The 17944-nt window shown below is 37.8% G+C and overlaps 1 protein-coding gene and 1 pseudogene across 2 annotated transcripts; both read left to right on the top strand.

The window, feature by feature from the left end:
- Window positions 1–1797: 1797 nt before the first annotated feature.
- Window positions 1798–7302, top strand: LOC114299939 (TMV resistance protein N). Its single transcript, XM_082914667.1, has 6 exons — window positions 1798–2415; window positions 3264–4365; window positions 4445–4885; window positions 4983–5897; window positions 5986–6652; window positions 6808–7302. Exons 1-6 carry the CDS (start codon window positions 1901–1903, stop codon window positions 6924–6926), a joined length of 3759 nt encoding a protein of 1252 aa, XP_082770793.1. The 5' UTR covers window positions 1798–1900; the 3' UTR covers window positions 6927–7302.
- Window positions 7303–7948: 646 nt separating this feature from the next.
- LOC145813947 (disease resistance protein RPV1-like) lies at window positions 7949–17522 on the top strand (annotated as a pseudogene). The gene is made up of 6 exons (XR_014357414.1): window positions 7949–9343; window positions 12475–12867; window positions 14078–15179; window positions 15293–15418; window positions 15468–15679; window positions 15775–17522. The product of XR_014357414.1 is annotated as a disease resistance protein RPV1-like (transcript).
- Window positions 17523–17944: the final 422 nt, after the last annotated feature.

Genomic DNA, 17944 nt, shown 5'->3' with positions numbered 1-17944 from the left:
GATAGATAAAATATAAATAAAATATACGTATATTTTACTTAATTTTACACATTTTTTTATTTTTCTTTTAATTTTTTTTTTCAAACTTCACAACCAAACATAATGTAAAAGTGTAAAGGAATTTGGATTATTTGCCAGGAGCACAATCTACATACACATTAGAAAAATAAGGCCAACTTTTTTACAGAATATTCATTACAAAAAATATTACTATTATAATAAGAGAGAGGTTCCAGTTGGTTTTGTCAATTTGAGGTACTATTAAGTTTGGGAAGACTAAATAAGTGTACTTTTTGACTTTTTATGAAATATGGGTTGGATTTGGGTTGGGTTTGAAGTGATGTGTTAGAGAGGTGATGTGACTTAAATAAGATGATGTGACTTAAATAAGATAATGACTTTTTGACTTTTTAGATTTTTTGGAGGATGCCAAACTTGGCCTTTTTGACTGATAATCTCAATATATAAAATTTATTGAGGATTTTATCTCTTAAAATTATATTAATGAGAGGTTGGTAGTTACTTGATCAAATTATATTTATATTAATAATTTATTTTTAAAATTATAATTATCGTTGATATAAATGTGATCTGATCAACTAACATTAAATGATTTGAATAATTTATATAGAATCCATAATAAATTAATAAAAACTCAACAATACTCTCCCATTCGATACACACTGGAGACAATCCTTCCCACTTACTAAAAAAAATTATAAATAAAAAATTAAATTCATTTCTCGTTTGATGAAAATTTAATTTAGCACTTTGGTTTTGTTTTTTTTTTTTTTTTTTTTTTTTTGAGTAAGACCCCCAATTTTGGAGATTAAGACCCCTAAAATGATTTGAACTATTTATGTTTTGTTTGTTTGTTTGTTTTTGTTTTTGTTTTTATTTTTTTTTCTATAGTATTTCATTGTTACGTTTTTTTTTTTTTTTTTTTTTTTTTTTTTTTTTTTTTTTTTTTTTTAGGATTTCATTGACGAGTAGTGTTAGGAGCCTCGACAAATCGAGGCTCGAATTGTTTTTTTTTTCTTTTTTTTTTTGAGTGGAAGGGTGATTATGTGTAGGAATGTGTTAAAAAATTAAACATTTCATATCAACTTAGTCTGTGTGGTTTGATAAGATGAGTGAGTTGGGTTGGACCAGTCGGGTGATAAAGTTGACGTAGGCTGCTGGTTAAAATTTGTTAATTCTATATAATTTTGTACGAGTCTCTACTATATTTTTATCTCAAATCAGGAACTCGCACAAAATTATATGAAATTAACAAATTTTAACCAGAAACTTAACTGATTAGTCAATTTTATTACGGTCCAACCCAACTCACTCACCTTATCAAACGAACGTATCTAATTTTTTGACCAACAATGATTCATCCCACTAAAAACATCACCACTAATAGCACTAATGCATTAAAAAAGTCAAAAAAAAAATAATACAATTCCAAGATCAAAATATCACATCATTAATGACAGGACCCACTGCCACCTAATTAGTGGGAGCACTAATTAGTGCTCCCAATCATTTTTCTTTTTTGACACACTTCTTACGCAACTACATTTTCAACAAAAAAAAAAAAAAAAATTCGAGGCATTCGAGCATCAATTTGTCGAGGAGCAAGAATCCTCTAGAGTGATTTTTTCCTAAAGTTTCCTAGAGTGTTATATTGTGTGGTTGAGATTTACTGGCAAGTTACATTTTTAATGTGACTTGCCAGTAAATCTCAACCACACAATACAGCACTCTAGGAAACTTTAGGAAAATTTCACTCTAGAATCCTTGGTGTTTGTCGAGACCCAACCCAAACATTAGTTTTCATTCATGCACTCCGTTTGTCATCTTCTGCATAGAACGACTTCTCACTCACTCATCCATTTCTCCGAGCTTTTCTTCAATGGCAGCTTCTTCTACTGCAAGAGACCAACAAGCCGCCTCCTCCTCCTCCTCTTCCATGTCCCGGTGCGCCTACCACGCCTTCTTGAGTTTCAGAGGCAAAGACCTCCGCAAGACCTTCATCGACCACCTCCACACAGCCCTCTCCCAATCAGGAATTCACACTTTCAGAGACGATGACGAGATCGAGAGAGGCCAAGACATTGACTCAGAACTCAGAAAAGCAATCCAACAATCTAGGGTTTCCATAATTGTGTTCTCCAAAGGCTATGCTTCTTCAAAATGGTGCCTTGATGAGCTAGTGAAGATTGTTGAGCGCAACAAGACCTCTGGGCAGGTCATTTTGCCTGTGTTCTATGATGTTGATCCATCTCATGTGAGGAATCAGACTGGGGCTTTTGGGGAAGCATTTGATAGGCACGAAGAGGAAAGGATGGGAATGGTGAAGAGGTGGAGGGAGGCTCTCACTGAAGTTGCAAATCTTGGAGGGAAGGTTTTGCAGAATGAAGCTGATGGGTAATTTTGTTGAAGACTTTTTGAGATTTCATTCAGTTACTGTTGTTGTTGTTGTTGTTGTTTGATTGCTTAGGTTACACACTCTGTAGACTGCTTTTCTATTAGTATGATCTTTGAAACTTTATAGCTCTGCAAAAAGTTATGATCAATATCTGATTCTGATCTGATCTTTGCCTTTGTGATCTTAGTGATACCTAGAAGAAGATTATCAATATATATAACTGCAAATTGAACTTTAAGAGTTTATGTAATAAAGTCAATAAATCAATAGATGAAATGTGGTAGTAACAAACAACTTTAGAGCTCACACCTAATCTTCTCATTCTTTTGATATATATATTTTAAAATTTTTTCTTTTTTTGTTTATTTGTTTGGCCTCTAAATTTCTAATAATTCTATTGGATCTTTCCAACTTAAGTTACAACCAATGTTTCAGAGAGAATCCAGGAACCAACTTTCTACCAATATTTTACCCAATCATCCATGAATATAAATATATATATATATATATATATTTGTGCTTTGCAATTGTAAAGTAAAAGAAGATTGGTTGTAGTTTAGTTTCTATCCGAACTGCTCTTCTATTTAATCTTGTATACATTCATCATGGATAGCTGCCACATATATGACAAACTACATTTCGGCAATTAATCAGTTTCGGGAATTTTCTCCTACATTCAGTTTAGTCCTTATTGACTGGGGTCTCTTATTGATTTTCTTTGGTAATGGGAAAATCAAATATCATAAAATTTGTTTTGATTTAAACACTTCCCAATATGAATTTATGGTTCATTTCAACTCGAGACATGCTTAGTCTGCTTTGTTTTCTAACTGATTGCAATTTGTAGGCATGAGTCAAAGTTTATCCAGGAAATTGTTACAGAGGTTGGAAGTAAGTTGAATCGCACTGTTTTGAATGTTGCACCCCACCCAATTGGTTTAGATGCTCGGGTCAGAAACATTAATTTGTGGCTACAAGATGGGTCAACTGAAGTTGGTGTATTGGCAATTTATGGTATGGTTGGAATAGGGAAGACAACCATTGCCAAAACTGCTTATAACCTAAACTTCTACAAATTTGATAGTAGCAGCTTTCTTGCAAATATTAGAGAAGCTTCGGAACAACCTAAAGGTTTGGTTGGTTTACAAAGGCAACTTCTTTCTGATATTCTGAAGAGGAAAGCCAAAAAAGTATACAATGTAGATGAAGGAATCCTTAGGATTAAAAATGCCATATGCTGCAAAAGAGTTCTTGTTGTTCTTGATGATGTGGATCACTTGGATCAATTAAATGTTGTATTTGGGATGCGAGAGTGGTTTTATTGCGGAAGCAAAATTATCATAACAACTAGACATGAGCGATTGCTAAAGGCTCGTGATGTGTGTGAGATGTATAAGGTTAAGGAGTTGGATGATAAAGAATCACTTCAGCTCTTCAGTTGGCATGCCTTTGGACAAGACCATCCTGCCGAGGGTTACATGGAGCTCTCAGAAAGAGTGCTACAACATTGTGGAGGGATCCCTTTAGCCCTTCAGGTTTTGGGTTGTTCAATGTCTGGCAGAAGTGTAGATGTCTGGGAGAGTGCAATAAAGAAACTGGAAGTGATACCCGACAGTCAAATCCTAAAAAAACTTCAGGTAAGCTATGATTCTTTGGAAGATGACCATGACAAGAATTTATTCTTGGATATCGTCTGCTTCTTTATTGGAAAGGACAAAGATTTCACGGTTAGAATACTAGATGCATGCGATTTCTACACAATAGTTGGGATTCAAAATCTTATTAATAGATGTCTCTTAATGATTGGTGAAGATAACAAGATGAAGATGCACGACTTGATTCGGGACATGGGGAGACATATTATTCACCAAGAATCGCCAGAGGAGCCTGGGGAACGTAGCAGACTCTGGCATCATAAAGACGCCCTTTACATATTAAGTGAAAAAACTGTAAGAAGCATGTTTGCCACTACTATGTTTATGTTTTCTTGCATTCATGGAAGTTACTTATCCAATGTTCAATTATCAGGGTACAGAAAAAATCGAAGGCCTTGTGCTTGACATGCAAATGTTTATGGAAGACAACCCTGTTGAAACATTCTTCAGTAATAATGATGCAAAACGGCAGCTTTCCCAGGAAGTTCTTGATGAAATACGGCTGATGGAGCAAGACAGATCATCGAAACGGCGTCGACTTGACGTCTCGAAGCACTCAATAGATGCTATCTCAAAGATTTCAAATGAGGCAGACTTGAAAACCGATGCATTTGCAAAAATGCATGAAATTAGAATACTGCAGTTCCATTATGTTAAACTCACTGGCTGCTATAAGGAATTACCTAAAAAATTAAAATGGGTATATTGGTGCGGATTTCCTTTAAAATATATACCTGATGATTTTGCTCTGGAGAGTCTGGTTGCTCTTGAATTGCGTAATAGCAGCTTGAAACAAGTTTGGAGAGGAACCAAGGTATGTTACATTACCTCTTTATTTTTTGGGATTAAATTTGCGCTGAAGAACTAATTCTACATTAATTTTTGTTGTCTTTTGTTTTTTCCTCTTACAGGTGCTTAGATTATTGAGGTTTCTTAATCTGAGTCATTCCCATGGCCTTGCTAAAACCCCCGACTTCTCCGGACTCCCCAATCTCGAAAGATTGATTCTTAAAGATTGCACAAGATTAGTTGAAGTTCATGAATCCATTGGAGAACTAGAAAGACTGGTTTTTCTGAATCTAAGAGATTGTCAAAATCTTCGGAACCTTCCAAATAACATTTGTAAGCTGAAATCCCTTGAAAAACTCATTCTCTCTGGTTGCTCAAAGCTCGTTTTGCCTGTGGAACTGGGCAAGCTGGAATCCTTGACGGAATTCCACGCAGACAAAATTGCTGTAAACCAATTGGTGTCTACCAATGGTGAGTTGAAATCATTGAGGTCATTCGTTTGGTCTTGGTTATCAAAACGAAGAAAACGCCCAGAATTCAACTTTTCTTTGGATTCTTTATCACACACATTAGTGAAATTAAGTCTTGCAAAATGCAATCTTTCAAATGCTGCTATTCCCATTGATCTTAGCAGCCTGTCCTTGTTGCAGTACTTGAACCTTAGCGAAAACCCAATTTGTAGCCTACCAGAGAGCATCAAAGGTCTTTGTATGCTTGAGGACCTTTGGTTAGATTCGTGCACAAGCCTCCAATCACTGCCGGAGCTTCCATCGAGTTTAATTAAGCTCAAGGCACAAAACTGCACATCATTGAAAAGAATAACAAATCTACCAAACCTGTTGAATAGACTGTTTTTGGATGTGAGTGATTGTAACAGGTTAGTTGAGGTCCAGGGATTGTTCAGGTTAGAACCTATTGGAAACTTTGTACCGGAAATGATCAACAGTTTGGGCTTGTTTAACTTGGAATCCATTGAAAACACAGAGGTGGAATTGTTCAACAATATGACAAAAACAAGAATAAAATGTCCTATACAGGTGCTCTCTCTCTCTCTCTCTCTCTCTCTCTCTCTCTCTCTCTCTCTCCGGACTTTTGAGTTAAATGCTTTCACTTACTTTGGCACAGGGACTCTATGAATTTGGTATATTCAGCACTTCTCTTCCGGGGAATGAGATTCCTGGCTGGTTCAGCCATAAGGCTAAGGGACACACGATATCTTTCAGTGTCCCTTCACAACCTAATCTCAAGATGCAAGGTTTCAATGCATGCTTTGTATACTCACGTTCCAGGGATAAGAAATACCGGTTTTGGAGTGAATCCAAATCTAGGAATTGGAGTTCATATTTTATCAAAATCAGCAATAAGACAAGGGGTCTGAAGTGGGTATATAGCCCAACTTTCCTAGGTATTCCAGGTGCCAGAGAAGATATGACATGGTTAAGCCATTGGAAGTTTGAGAATCAGCTGGGAGTTGGTGATGAAGTGAGTGTGTCGGTGGTTGCATGGAGTCCTGCTTTCTGCATAAAGGAGTGTGGGATCAGCTTCATGTACGAGGAGCAAGAAGAGCAGAAGCGAATATCGACAAAGAGTGAAATAGAAGAACACGTCATCAACCAGAACACTACCTATCCTTTGCAAAATGTGAGTGATGGTGTTGAGTCAGCATATCAGATGAGAAGTGGCAAATACTTCCTCTCACATTCCGAGTACTTCATGCTTGCAGAAGGCTCAAGTCAATCAGCAAAGGCTATTTTGTATGAAAACTTATTTCAAGACAAGGTAGAAAGTACAGGTGCGTGTTGCGTAGGAAAAAAAAAGAAGATAGAAAAATGAGGTCACTCATCTCATAAATTATTGTTGATTTGGGATATTGGTAGTTCCAAATCTACATTGTTTCATAAAATTTCCTTTCCTGTGCTTTATATGATTTTTTATTATATGTTGCAGTCTCAACATATGAAGGAGAAGGAGAAGGAGAAGAGGGAGATGATAGTGATGATTTTTATGACAATTATGATGACAATGATGATGAGGAGGAACTGATGACCATATTGGGTTGGCAGTAAGGAGGCGAAGCAATGATAAGTTGAATAGGATGGTCCTTGGTCGCTCACTCTTGCTCTCCCGATGGCTTCTGTTTTCAGTCCACACATTCTACCATCAAGTTGTGAGGTGTTGAGCTGTTGATAGTTATCAAACACCTACAGTTACTCCTGCGTTCAAAATTTTGCATTTAGAATTACTTTACTTTTACAGATAATTGGTGATTTTCATAGTCATAGACAGAGTGGGGGAAGAATTTATAATGACCTGTTGGTGATAGCAAGGAAACAATGGTGATGGTAGAGGGTGGCTTTTGTGGTATGCACTGTATACATGCACACTAAAATATTTTTTATTGTATTGGTTCTTTTTATAATAACAAGTCTTTGTCTATCAAAATTTAGTGTCATTATGTTTCTATATTCATGTTTCACTTCTGCATTTAATACATCCGAAAGTCTCTTTATTTTTTGCAAGCCAAAATAGTCCATGTTCTTCGGTCATGTTATCATCTTTCACAAAATTTTAGGATTAATCAATTTGATGTTCTCACTCTGCTTTCTAATGACTTGGGAAGTCACTGACCAGTATGAAGCATGAAAACTTTTCAAATGTAGTTAGGCTCGGCCACTCGAGCAAAAGCATAAAAATTGATCCCCAGTACTTACAGAATCAGCTTTATAGTAGGTACTATGCTGGCATTATATTTCATTTGCTCATGTCAAGACAGATAATAAATGTTTCAAAAGAAGCCCACCATAGCAACATGCTTCCATATTATGTGAGGATCCTTGCTAGGACAGAAGAATTTTCAAGCAAGAAATATATTACTGTCATGACTAACTTACAGTATCTTCATCATTTTTAGAAATTTAGAAGTTTGAACATGACTCAGCTTTGAGTCTAAACCAAAATTTTGGAAGCAGAGGTTTTACACTAGTTCCAGTCAAATAACCTCATCTGGAGTCTCTCGAAACATCAATATGATATGAAAAAATTTCAACAGAAATGGATGAGATTTTTTTAAACAGTCATTTTAAAACAAAAAAAAATTCATTTCTTAATTTAAACAGTCATTGTGGAAAAATGCAAAAACACCAAAAAAGTGTTTTCTATTGTTTTCAAAACAAATTTGCATTTCTTCTTCCCCGCGCCGGCAAACCCCTTCCCCATTCCCATTTTGGCAACCCCTTGTGACCACTCCTCCCCTTCCCGACTGACAACCTCTTCCAGCCTCCTTCGGCAACTCACCAAGTATGTTTTAATTTTTATTTGTTTTGAATATATGTGTGCCATTTTTTATTTTTATTTTTAATTTTGTTTTATTTTTGGTGCATAAATTAAAAAAAAAAAAAACATGTTATCTATTTTGTGGAAAGAGAAAACTGAAAAATGGACCAAGGCAAGTTATATGGCATAATAAACAATCAATCATAATCCACTAGTCTCAGTCAAATGTATCCCTGCTGTATAATTGTATGCATCCCTTGATTATGTGCTTTCTTCTTTAGTGAAAGTTCAGGGAAGTTTTGGTCACTTCCCCTGTACATGTGCTTACCATGGGAAGTTGGCTGGCCAACCTGTTAATCTAGATGCATGACCCAAAAGTCAAACCAAGTGAAATTGTTCAAATAATTTCTTCAAATATGAAAAGAATCCCAAGGACAGACAAAATTGTCGACAAAAATGGTGGTGGCTTTTGCTAGCTCTAGAAGACACGTTATTCAATGGTTTTGTACCTTTTTTTAATAGATAATAACTGTAACAAGTGGTCCAGCCAAAAGAACAGTGGGAATACACATGAAGACTAGAGAAATGGGGAATTTTTTTTTATTTTTTATTTTATTATTATTTTTACATTTGATAGGAAAAGGATAGGGGAAGGGAAGTTTCACTCACAGCAATAAGATTTGAATCTAGACATCCTATTTGGTAATCCACTAGGCCAACCCTTTGGTCTGAGGAATGGGGAAGTTACACCATCACATTTATGTTTGAAAATTGAAATCAAGAAGTTTTTGGAGTCATTTGGAAGCATGTTTAGCAAGTTACGAATTTTTTTGGTTACATATGATCGTTTGCTTCAAGCCTCATTTTAGAATCATGATTCAGTATGTTATGGGGAGAGTATTCTTCTTTTTATTTTAGTTTTCATTGACCTTGATTATTATAGGAATCATTTACTTCATTTACTTTTCTTGTTTTTCTCTTATTGTTCTTGACATCTTCTACAAGTTTTTATCCATTGTGGCCTCAAAGACTACATATGTTTCTGATTCATCCATCTTTTAGAGCTTTGTTCAATGGCTTCTGAGAGGGTCCAGGAAGCCTCATCTTCCTTGTTTAGGTGTACTTATCACGTGTTCTTGAGTTTTAGAGGCAAAGACACTCTCAAAACCTTCATCGACCACCTCTACACTGCTCTGGTGAATGTGGGAATGCACACTAGTAAGAATTTATGTATTTATTGATTGATGTTATTGTTTGATATTTTTAGTACAAATGTGAGAGGCTCCTTATATAGGAGATATAGGTGTAGTAGGTGAAGTGGAGGTGGTAGTGGTGTAGGTGAAGTGGAGGTGGTAGTGGTGTAGTGGGTTAGGTTTAGTGGAGTAGGTGAGGTGGTAGTGGTAGTAGGTGAGGTGGTAGTGGTGTAGGTGAAGGTAAATTCTAACAGCCCCCCGCAAACTCAAGGAGGATAGAAACTAACCAACTTGAGTTTGAAGAGAGGAACAAAACAAGAAAATACATAAAAAAAGGATAGGAGACACTGTATGGTCGTGTCAGACCGTTGGTGAAGACACTGTATGGTGGTGTCATAACGTTGTAGAGGACACTGTATGGTGGTGTCATAACGTTGTAGAGGACACTGGATGGCGGTGTCAGACCGATGTAGAAGACAGTTTATGGGGTCATGTCGGACCGTTGTAGAAGACAGTTTATGGGGTCATGTCGGACCGTTGTAGAAACTAACCGGAATCAATGTCGGGACAGTTTACAGAGTCTTGTCGGACCCTTGTAGAAACTAACCGGAATCTATGTCGGGACAGTTTACAGAGTCTTGTCGGACCCTTGTAGAAACTAACCGGAATCTATGTCGGGACAGTTTACAGAGTCTTGTCGGACCCATAAAAAGTCGCACCCTCAAAAGGTGTGCCCAATCTTTCAAAAGGCGTGCCATCAAAAGGCGTGCCCAATCCATAAAAAGGCGTGCCATCAAAAGGCGAGCCCAAGTCATAAAAAGATGTGCCGGACATGATGGCGAGGCACGTGTGTGCCTTGGTTGGCGCGCCCGTTTGTCGGCTGGTGGTAAGAGGCGCGCGATGCGCGTGGCTGCCTCGGCTATAAGACGGAGGCTGAGGCTGAGGCAGAAGCTGAGACAGAAAAACTGAGAGAAACCTCTGAACATTGTCATTCTGAAACACTCGGTAAAGACTTTGTATCCAACCCTTCTCTGAAACATCTGAACAATGGCCTCTTCTTCCCGTTCAGCTACCCAGAATACGGCATCCTCATCCCGAGGTCTACTCACTCTCTTTCCCGACCTCAATGAGTCAACAAGAGAGATAACGGGTGCGGTGGCACTGGAACCTCAACCAAGCGCCCCGGAGTTTGCTCCGTTGAACTTTCCGATGCGGTCTGTGGAGCAAAGAATGGCAGTGCAGTCGGATGTGGAGGCCAATCAGTATACTTTTAGGCATGTGTGGAAAGCATGACGGCGGTCACAAATTTGTCGAACCGGCTGCAGAGTAGGACAAATGAGGTGCAGCATTTAAACGCCCAACTGGCTCTGCTCCAACGCATGTATAAGGATGCGCGAGCAGAGATAAGTGTGCTGAAAGCAGAAAATAAGGAGCTGAAGCGGAAGGCCACCGTGATGTTCCGATTTGGAGGTCCACCATATGCTGCAGTGGAGGAGCAGGGAGTAGTGATCATGCCAAGTGGAGTGGGAAATACAGAGGCAACACCGGCAAGGGCCGTCCAGGACGGAGGCAAAAAGAAGAGACCGGCGGCAGAGTAGAGATAAAAAAATCCCACTGTGGGTGTGGTTGTTTTTTTTTTTTTTTTTTATGTAAAAATGGTGAACGGGGTGAGCCCCGACATGAATAAAAGGAGTTTGGTGTGCAGGTCATCTTCGTTTTTTTTTTTTTTTTTTTTTTTTTTTTAAATTGGTGTAAAGAAATAAATAAAAATAAATAAAAATAATGAATTGGGAATGAAACGGAGGAGAGAGGGGACAAGTCACATAGCTGTCTTGGTGTAAAGGAAATAAAAGAAAAAATAAAGAAATTGAGTGGGTGACCAATGTATGTCCGTGAGGAGAGAGGGAGAGAGATTGAGTGGGTGCCCCATGTGCGTTGCAGAGACCACCACTCATACTGCAACAAAATTCCACAAGTTGGGCAGAATGTGGAACAGGAGTGCAGGGAGGATGTGATATAATAATAATAGTAATAAAAAAATAAAAAGTTAGACCATCAATGAGAGAAACAGGGTGTGTGGGTATGAATCACATATATGCCTCTGTGGGAGTTCTGTGGAAGGAAGGAGATTGTTCACCATCTTCAATGATATTTATGAGCCTTTGGCGCAAATCCCTGATTTGGCTAGCAATAACAGAATTTTTCCCTGCCACTAATAAACCTTCATCTAGCCAGCCATAGAGTCTTTCTGACAAATTCATTAAACTTTTAGTCAACTTGGTCACCAACCGCGATTTTTCAGATTTAGTAACCCTCGCTGTCCCTTCACCTGTGGAGGGAGAGACCCCTGTTTCTGGATTGATATTCTCAGAAATAGCATTGACAGGCTCATTGACCTCTGCAAATCTCACTCCTTTAGTGCTCAACCCAGCACCACGAAGTTCAAGAATCCATGTATCAAATCCTTGGCTGGACATGTAACGTGCAAATGATGAATCAGGAGAGAGATCATATCCGATTGCATTCGTACCGACTCCAGACAAAAGTAATAGTGGGTGATTCCTTGGAGGCGCCTTAGGAGGAGGCTTGTAGCGCTAGAGAGCGAGCCTCAAGTTGGTTGAGGTCCGGCGAATCTCATTCAGCCGAGAGATTCCTGACGACGAAGCATCGAAGATCACCGGAGGAAAGCTGTAAAAGGAGGACGTTGCTCCGGAATCGTCAGATCCGGAAGTTTCTTGGAAGGATTTTGGTGATTTCGAGTTGAAGAGGAAACTATCCATATCTTAGACCGTGTAAAAGCAGAGATTTGAAAACAGAGAGAGGTTTGAATTGGTTGAGACCCGGCGGGCGGTCAAGGCAAGGTTGCCGCCCGCCGGAAGGCGAAGAACACTAAGATCTTTAACCTTGCTCTGATACCAAGTAAGAATTTATGTATTTATTGATTGATGTTATTGTTTGATATTTTTAGTACAAATGTGAGAGGCTCCTTATATAGGAGATATAGGTGTAGTAGGTGAAGTGGAGGTGGTAGTGGTGTAGGTGAAGTGGAGGTGGTAGTGGTGTAGTGGGTTAGGTTTAGTGGAGTAGGTGAGGTGGTAGTGGTAGTAGGTGAGGTGGTAGTGGTGTAGGTGAAGGTAAATTCTAACAGCAACACTTTTAGAGATGATGATGAGATTGAGAGAGGAGAAAATATAAAGTCAGAACTGAAGAAAGCAATCGAAGAGTCAAGGATTTCAATAGTTGTTGTCTCAAAAGGCTATGCTTCTTCAAGTTGGTGCCTTGATGAACTTGTGAAGATCCTTGAACGCAAAAGTACCTCTAGACATGTTGTTCTACCTGTGTTCTATAACGTGGATCCTACCCAGGTTAGGAACCAAACTGGGAGTTTTGCAAAGGCACTTGCTTTGCATGAAAAGCAATTCCAAGAAGAAACTGATGACAGAAAAAAGCAGCAGCACATGGAGAAGGTGGAAGGGTGGAGGGCAGCACTAAGAGAAGTTGCAGATTTGGGGGGGATGGTCTTACAAAATCAAACCAAAGGGTAAGATTCAAACAGTCCTTTCATAAGTACCATTTGGTTATGTTTTTTTGACGTGTTTTAAGAATTAAAAACAGTACTTTGTCTTCTGCATCACCACAACTTATTTGTTATTGTTTATGGCAAAGAAAGGATAAGAACATTATTTAGTAAATTGCTAATTAAGCAAAAAAAATTTAATACAAACAAGAAAGCATGCATGAGTACAGGTTTTTTTTTTTTGGCCCTATGTGTGCAGGGTGCTTATATTTACACCACAAAAACCAGTTATTACACCCCTTGTTCTTTATTTATTTATATTACAATTCTCTTTCTAATCTAAAATTGTAATAAAATTCAAATCCATAATATTAAAAAACCCTTATTTGTCCTTACACCTTTCTTCCCTGCCATCTCCACCGGACTACCACCACTGCCTCCCATAGCCACCCCTCCCTTCCCTGTCGCCCCCTCTCCCTTTCCATCGCAGCCCTCAAATCTCTCTATTTTTCTCTCTCGCTCGCTTGCACATGTAGAGGTAACTAAAGAAAGAAATAACAAGACCAAAAAAGCACAGAACCAAAAACATTCACACCATCTGGCAGCAGTAGATAAAGAACCAATTTTTTTTTGGTAAATATAAAATTTATTACCTTTTTGTAATCCAATGAATGCATTGCCTATAAAACCAAACAATTCAATGAGTGTATGAATTGCCAAAAAAAAAAAAAAATGAAACTGGAATCAAACATGGAATGCATGAGCTTAAGAATGAACTGCAAAAAATTTCTTATGCAAATAATATCTAAGGACAAAGATGAATCAATGGAAGACAAGTACTGAGAACTTCCGTAAGTTGCCATTCAATTCAAGGCGTTCTGTATGATATAAATCACTCCTTAAAAAGAATAACCAAAAGAGAACTAGAAATGAGTTGATTAATATGCTCATTCAAATAGGTTAGGTGGTACTAGAATATTGCTTGATTTTGTTTATCAAAAAAAAAAAAAAAAAAATTTATTGCTTGATTCGGTTTAGGTTCTGGATATTGTTTTCATTCTTCCTTTGAGATATTTGTAATCTAGATCGTGATACAAATTGTTCAACTTTCATCATGTCATTCCTATCATGACATTTAATCCATTGTGTTTGATGTTAAATCAATGATAATCTGTAATTAATTTCCACTCATCACTTGGTTATGCTAAATTTTCCCTTCACTGCCAATTTGTAGGCATGAGGCAAAGTTCATCCAAGAAATTGTTAAAGCAATTGGTGATAAGGTAAATTGCACGATGTTGAATGTTTCCTCCCACCTAGTTGGAATAGAATCTCAAGTAAAAACCATTAGTATGTGGTTACAAGATGGGGCAACTAATGTTGGCGTTGCCGTGCTTTGTGGGATGGGTGGAATAGGAAAAACAACCATAGCCAAAGTTGTTTATAACCTAAACTTTGATAGATTTGAGCGCAGCAGCTTTCTTCCAAATGTTAGAGAAACTTCAGAACAACCTAACGGTGTGATTCATTTGCAAACACTACTTTTGTCCGATATTATAAATGGAAAGAAGAGAAAAATATACAAAGTCGATGAAGGAATCTGTGAGATCAGGGACGCTATATGCTGCAAAAGAGTTCTTGTTGTTCTTGATGATGTTGATCAAGTGGACCAATTATATGCAATAATTGGAAAGCGAGAATGGCTTTGTTCAAGAAGTAAGATTATCATAACAACTAGATATAAGCCATTGCTTAAGTCTCTTCAAGGATACATGAAGTGCCAGATTAAAAAATTAAATAATGATGAATCACTTCATCTCTTCTGTTGGCATGCCTTTGGACAAGACAATCCAGCTAAAGGGTACATGGAACTGTCCAGAAGCGTTGTATATTATTGTGGAGGGCTTCCTTTAGCTCTTCAAGTTTTGGGTTCTTCTCTATGTGGCAAAAACATACATACATGGGAAAGTGCACTACTGAAACTGAGAGCAATTCCTGATAGTGAAATCCAAAATATTCTTAAAATAAGCTATGACTGTCTCCAAGATGATCATGACAAAAATTTATTCCTTGATATTGCTTGTTTCTTTATTGGGAAGGACAAAGACTACACCATTGAAATACTAGACAAATGTGATTTCTACCCAATAATCGGAATCCAAAATCTCATTGATAGGAGTCTTATAACAATTGATAAACATAACAAGTTGATGATGCATCCATTGCTTAGAGATATGGGAAGAGAAATTGTTCGCCAAGAATCACCCAAGGAGCCAGCAAAACAAAGTAGGATCTGGCATGATAAGGTTGCATTTGATGTGCTGAGAGAAGAAACTGTAAGAATCTTTCCTTTTATGTACATACCAATGTTTTATACAGTCTGTGCAGTTGTGTGCTCATTACATATCAATATTAGTTTTTTTATTTTTATTTTTATTTTAATTATCAGGGTACAAAAACAGTTAAAGGCCTCACTCTGAATTTGGATATGTTAGAGAAAGATGACAGTACCAAGAAAACACACTATTATTCTCAATTTGGAATGTCAAGATTGCCTTACCAACTCTGCTTTCAATAGATATCGTTTTGGCAGATTCTATCAACGAAAAAAGGTAAGCTTGAAGACTAATGCATTTGCAAGAATGCAAAGACTAAGACTACTATAGCTTGATTATGTAAAACTGACTGGTGATTGGAAAGAATTTCCAAAGAAGTTAAGATGGCTGAGCTGGCATGGATTCCCTTTAAAGTCTATACCATACTATCTCCATCTTTAGAACCTGGTTTTCTTGATATGCGGGGCAGTAGCTTGGAACAACTTTGGAAGGGAACCAAGGTATAGTACTAATTATTTCTTCCCTCGTTTTCTGGGATGAATTTTACATGTTTACATATTAATTTCTTACCTTTTTATTTTGTTGGTTCTTGCAGGTTCTTGAATCATTGAAAATCCTAAAACTGAGTCATTCCCATTGCCCCACCACAACGCCAGACTTCTCAAGACTTCCTAGTCTTCAAAGATTGATGCTTAAAGATTGTGTGAGTTTGGTAGAAGTTCATGAGTCTATCAAAGACCTAAGGGAACTTGTTTTCCTGAATCTAGGGAACTGCAAAAGTCTCAGAGAGCTTTCGAGAAAAATTGGTATGTTGAAGTCTCTCCAAGAACTTATTCTGTCTGGTTGCTCAAAACTCGACAAGCTGCCAGAGGAACTGGGGAGATTGAAATCATTAAAAGTGTTTCATGCCGATCGAATAGCTATAAAAAATTTAAATGCTCCCATTCAAGAGGGTATTTCATGGCATGAACTCTTTCAATTTAGGAAATCATCGAGTCTGAAGCCCACTAGTTTTTCATTGGCATTGTTACCCCGTTCTTTAGTAAGCTTAAGTTTAGTGGACTGTAATTTATCCGATGATGCTATTCCCAATGATCTTAGTTGCCTACCCTCTTTGCAGAGCTTGGATCTTAGTGAAAACCCAATTCACAGCCTACCAGAGAGCATTAAAGCACTTACTATGCTCAAGTCCCTTCAGTTAGACAATTGCAAAAAGCTACAATTGCTCCCTGAACTTCCTGCAAGTTTGATGGATTTGCTTGCGAAACATTGCACGTCGCTTGAAAGAATAAAAAATCTACCAAACCTGTTAAAATCTCTGCACTTGGAAATTTTTGGATGCGAAAAGCTGGTTGAGATCCAAGGTTTGTTTACACTGAAACCAATTAGAAGCATCGACACTGAAATGACCAATGGTATGGGCTTACTTATGGAATCACAGAAAACATTGTTGTTCAGATGGCTAACAGTATGACGCGCACAAGAAGGAAGCAGACACTCCAGGTTCTCTCTCTCTGTCCCCGTAGTATTTCTTTAATGATTCAAATGGTGCAGGGATTGTACGAATGTGATATTTTCAGCTTTTTTCTTCCAGGAAGCAAAGTTCCAGGCTGGTTTAGCCATCAAAGTATGGGTTCTTCAATTTCTTTTGAGCTGTCGCCACTTCTTAATTGCAAGATCCAAGGCATGAATCTATGCATTTTCTATGCACTATGTGAATCTAGGAATTATGATTATGAGCCAATTAGCAATAATTTCATGCCACTGGATGATGGATTTGATTCCTTTGACAACGTGCATTATGCCATTATTACTAATAAGACGAAGGGTATAAAGTGGACCTATAGCCCAACATTTTACGGCATTCCAGAAGGCAACGAACATATGTTATGGTTAAGCCACTGGAATTTTGGGAATCAGTTGGAAGGTGGCGACAAAGTGAATGTTTCAGTTTTTATGGCTAAAAGTTTTCTGGCAAAGGAGTGTGGAATCAACCTTGTGTATGAGCAAGAAGAAGGTACTGCATCAAATAATGTAGTAGTATTCCAACAACACACCTATCTTTCTGACAAGATTGTCGAAGATGAGGACAAGTCAGAACATCAAACGGTGGAGCTGCTCTGCCATCATAGGTTTATACGTCATCAAGTAAACTTGAAGCAAGTCTGGGGTACACTAGACTTCCGCCTCTGCTTTTGTGGTGTCCGAAATAGTATGCGTCGCATGTGTCGTTCTCGACCCCGCTTTCTGTAAGTTGAGGCGATTATTCTTATGAAAATGTGTATCCATTTTCCTTTGTAAACTGGCTAATAAATGATCATAAAAGGGTTTTAGGGTCTGAAATATGGTTTGCAATGATCTCTAAGATCAGGGGTTATAGATTGGCTAAATTTATTTTGTTTTTCATCAGTAAAGTTGTCAGATCACTTACAGGTGTAAGAGCTCATATTTGAGAATTTTACCAAAACTTCTTTGATCTAATATTGAGCTCCCTAATTCATTTTCACAAACAAAATAAGTTGATAATCGTATAGATAAATATGGGCCAACCCAAATTTGTCGGCTCAGCTCTACCAGGGTCCAACTTGAACGTGGTGGCCCAAGCCGTTGTCCTCATCAGTCAGGGCCTATAAATTGACAAAAGAAGACAATGCTTGCTCAGTCAGGCCATCTTTATAGGTTTGAATTTGTTACTGGAATAAAGCAGACGTGAACCTGCAAGCACAGTACTATTGTGCATGCCCCAAGGGACCGTGAAGGGAGCA

The sequence above is a fragment of the Camellia sinensis genome, chromosome 2, assembly GCF_055761805.1.
Source record: "Camellia sinensis isolate YWXY chromosome 2, ASM5576180v1, whole genome shotgun sequence".
Taxonomy (NCBI): domain Eukaryota; kingdom Viridiplantae; phylum Streptophyta; class Magnoliopsida; order Ericales; family Theaceae; genus Camellia; species Camellia sinensis.
The sequence above is the reverse complement of the archived record's forward strand: the minus strand, read 5'-3'. Positions and strand labels throughout refer to the sequence as shown.

Coding starts and splice junctions, on each gene's coding strand:
- LOC114299939 (XM_082914667.1), top strand. CDS start 1,901: ATGGCAGCTTCTTCTACTGCAAGAGACCAACAAGCCGCCTCCTCCTCC. Junction 4,366..4,444: donor ACATATTAAGTGAAAAAACT/GTAAGAAGCATG, acceptor TTCAATTATCAG/GGTACAGAAAAAATCGAAGG. Junction 5,898..5,985: donor GAATAAAATGTCCTATACAG/GTGCTCTCTCTC, acceptor ACTTTGGCACAG/GGACTCTATGAATTTGGTAT.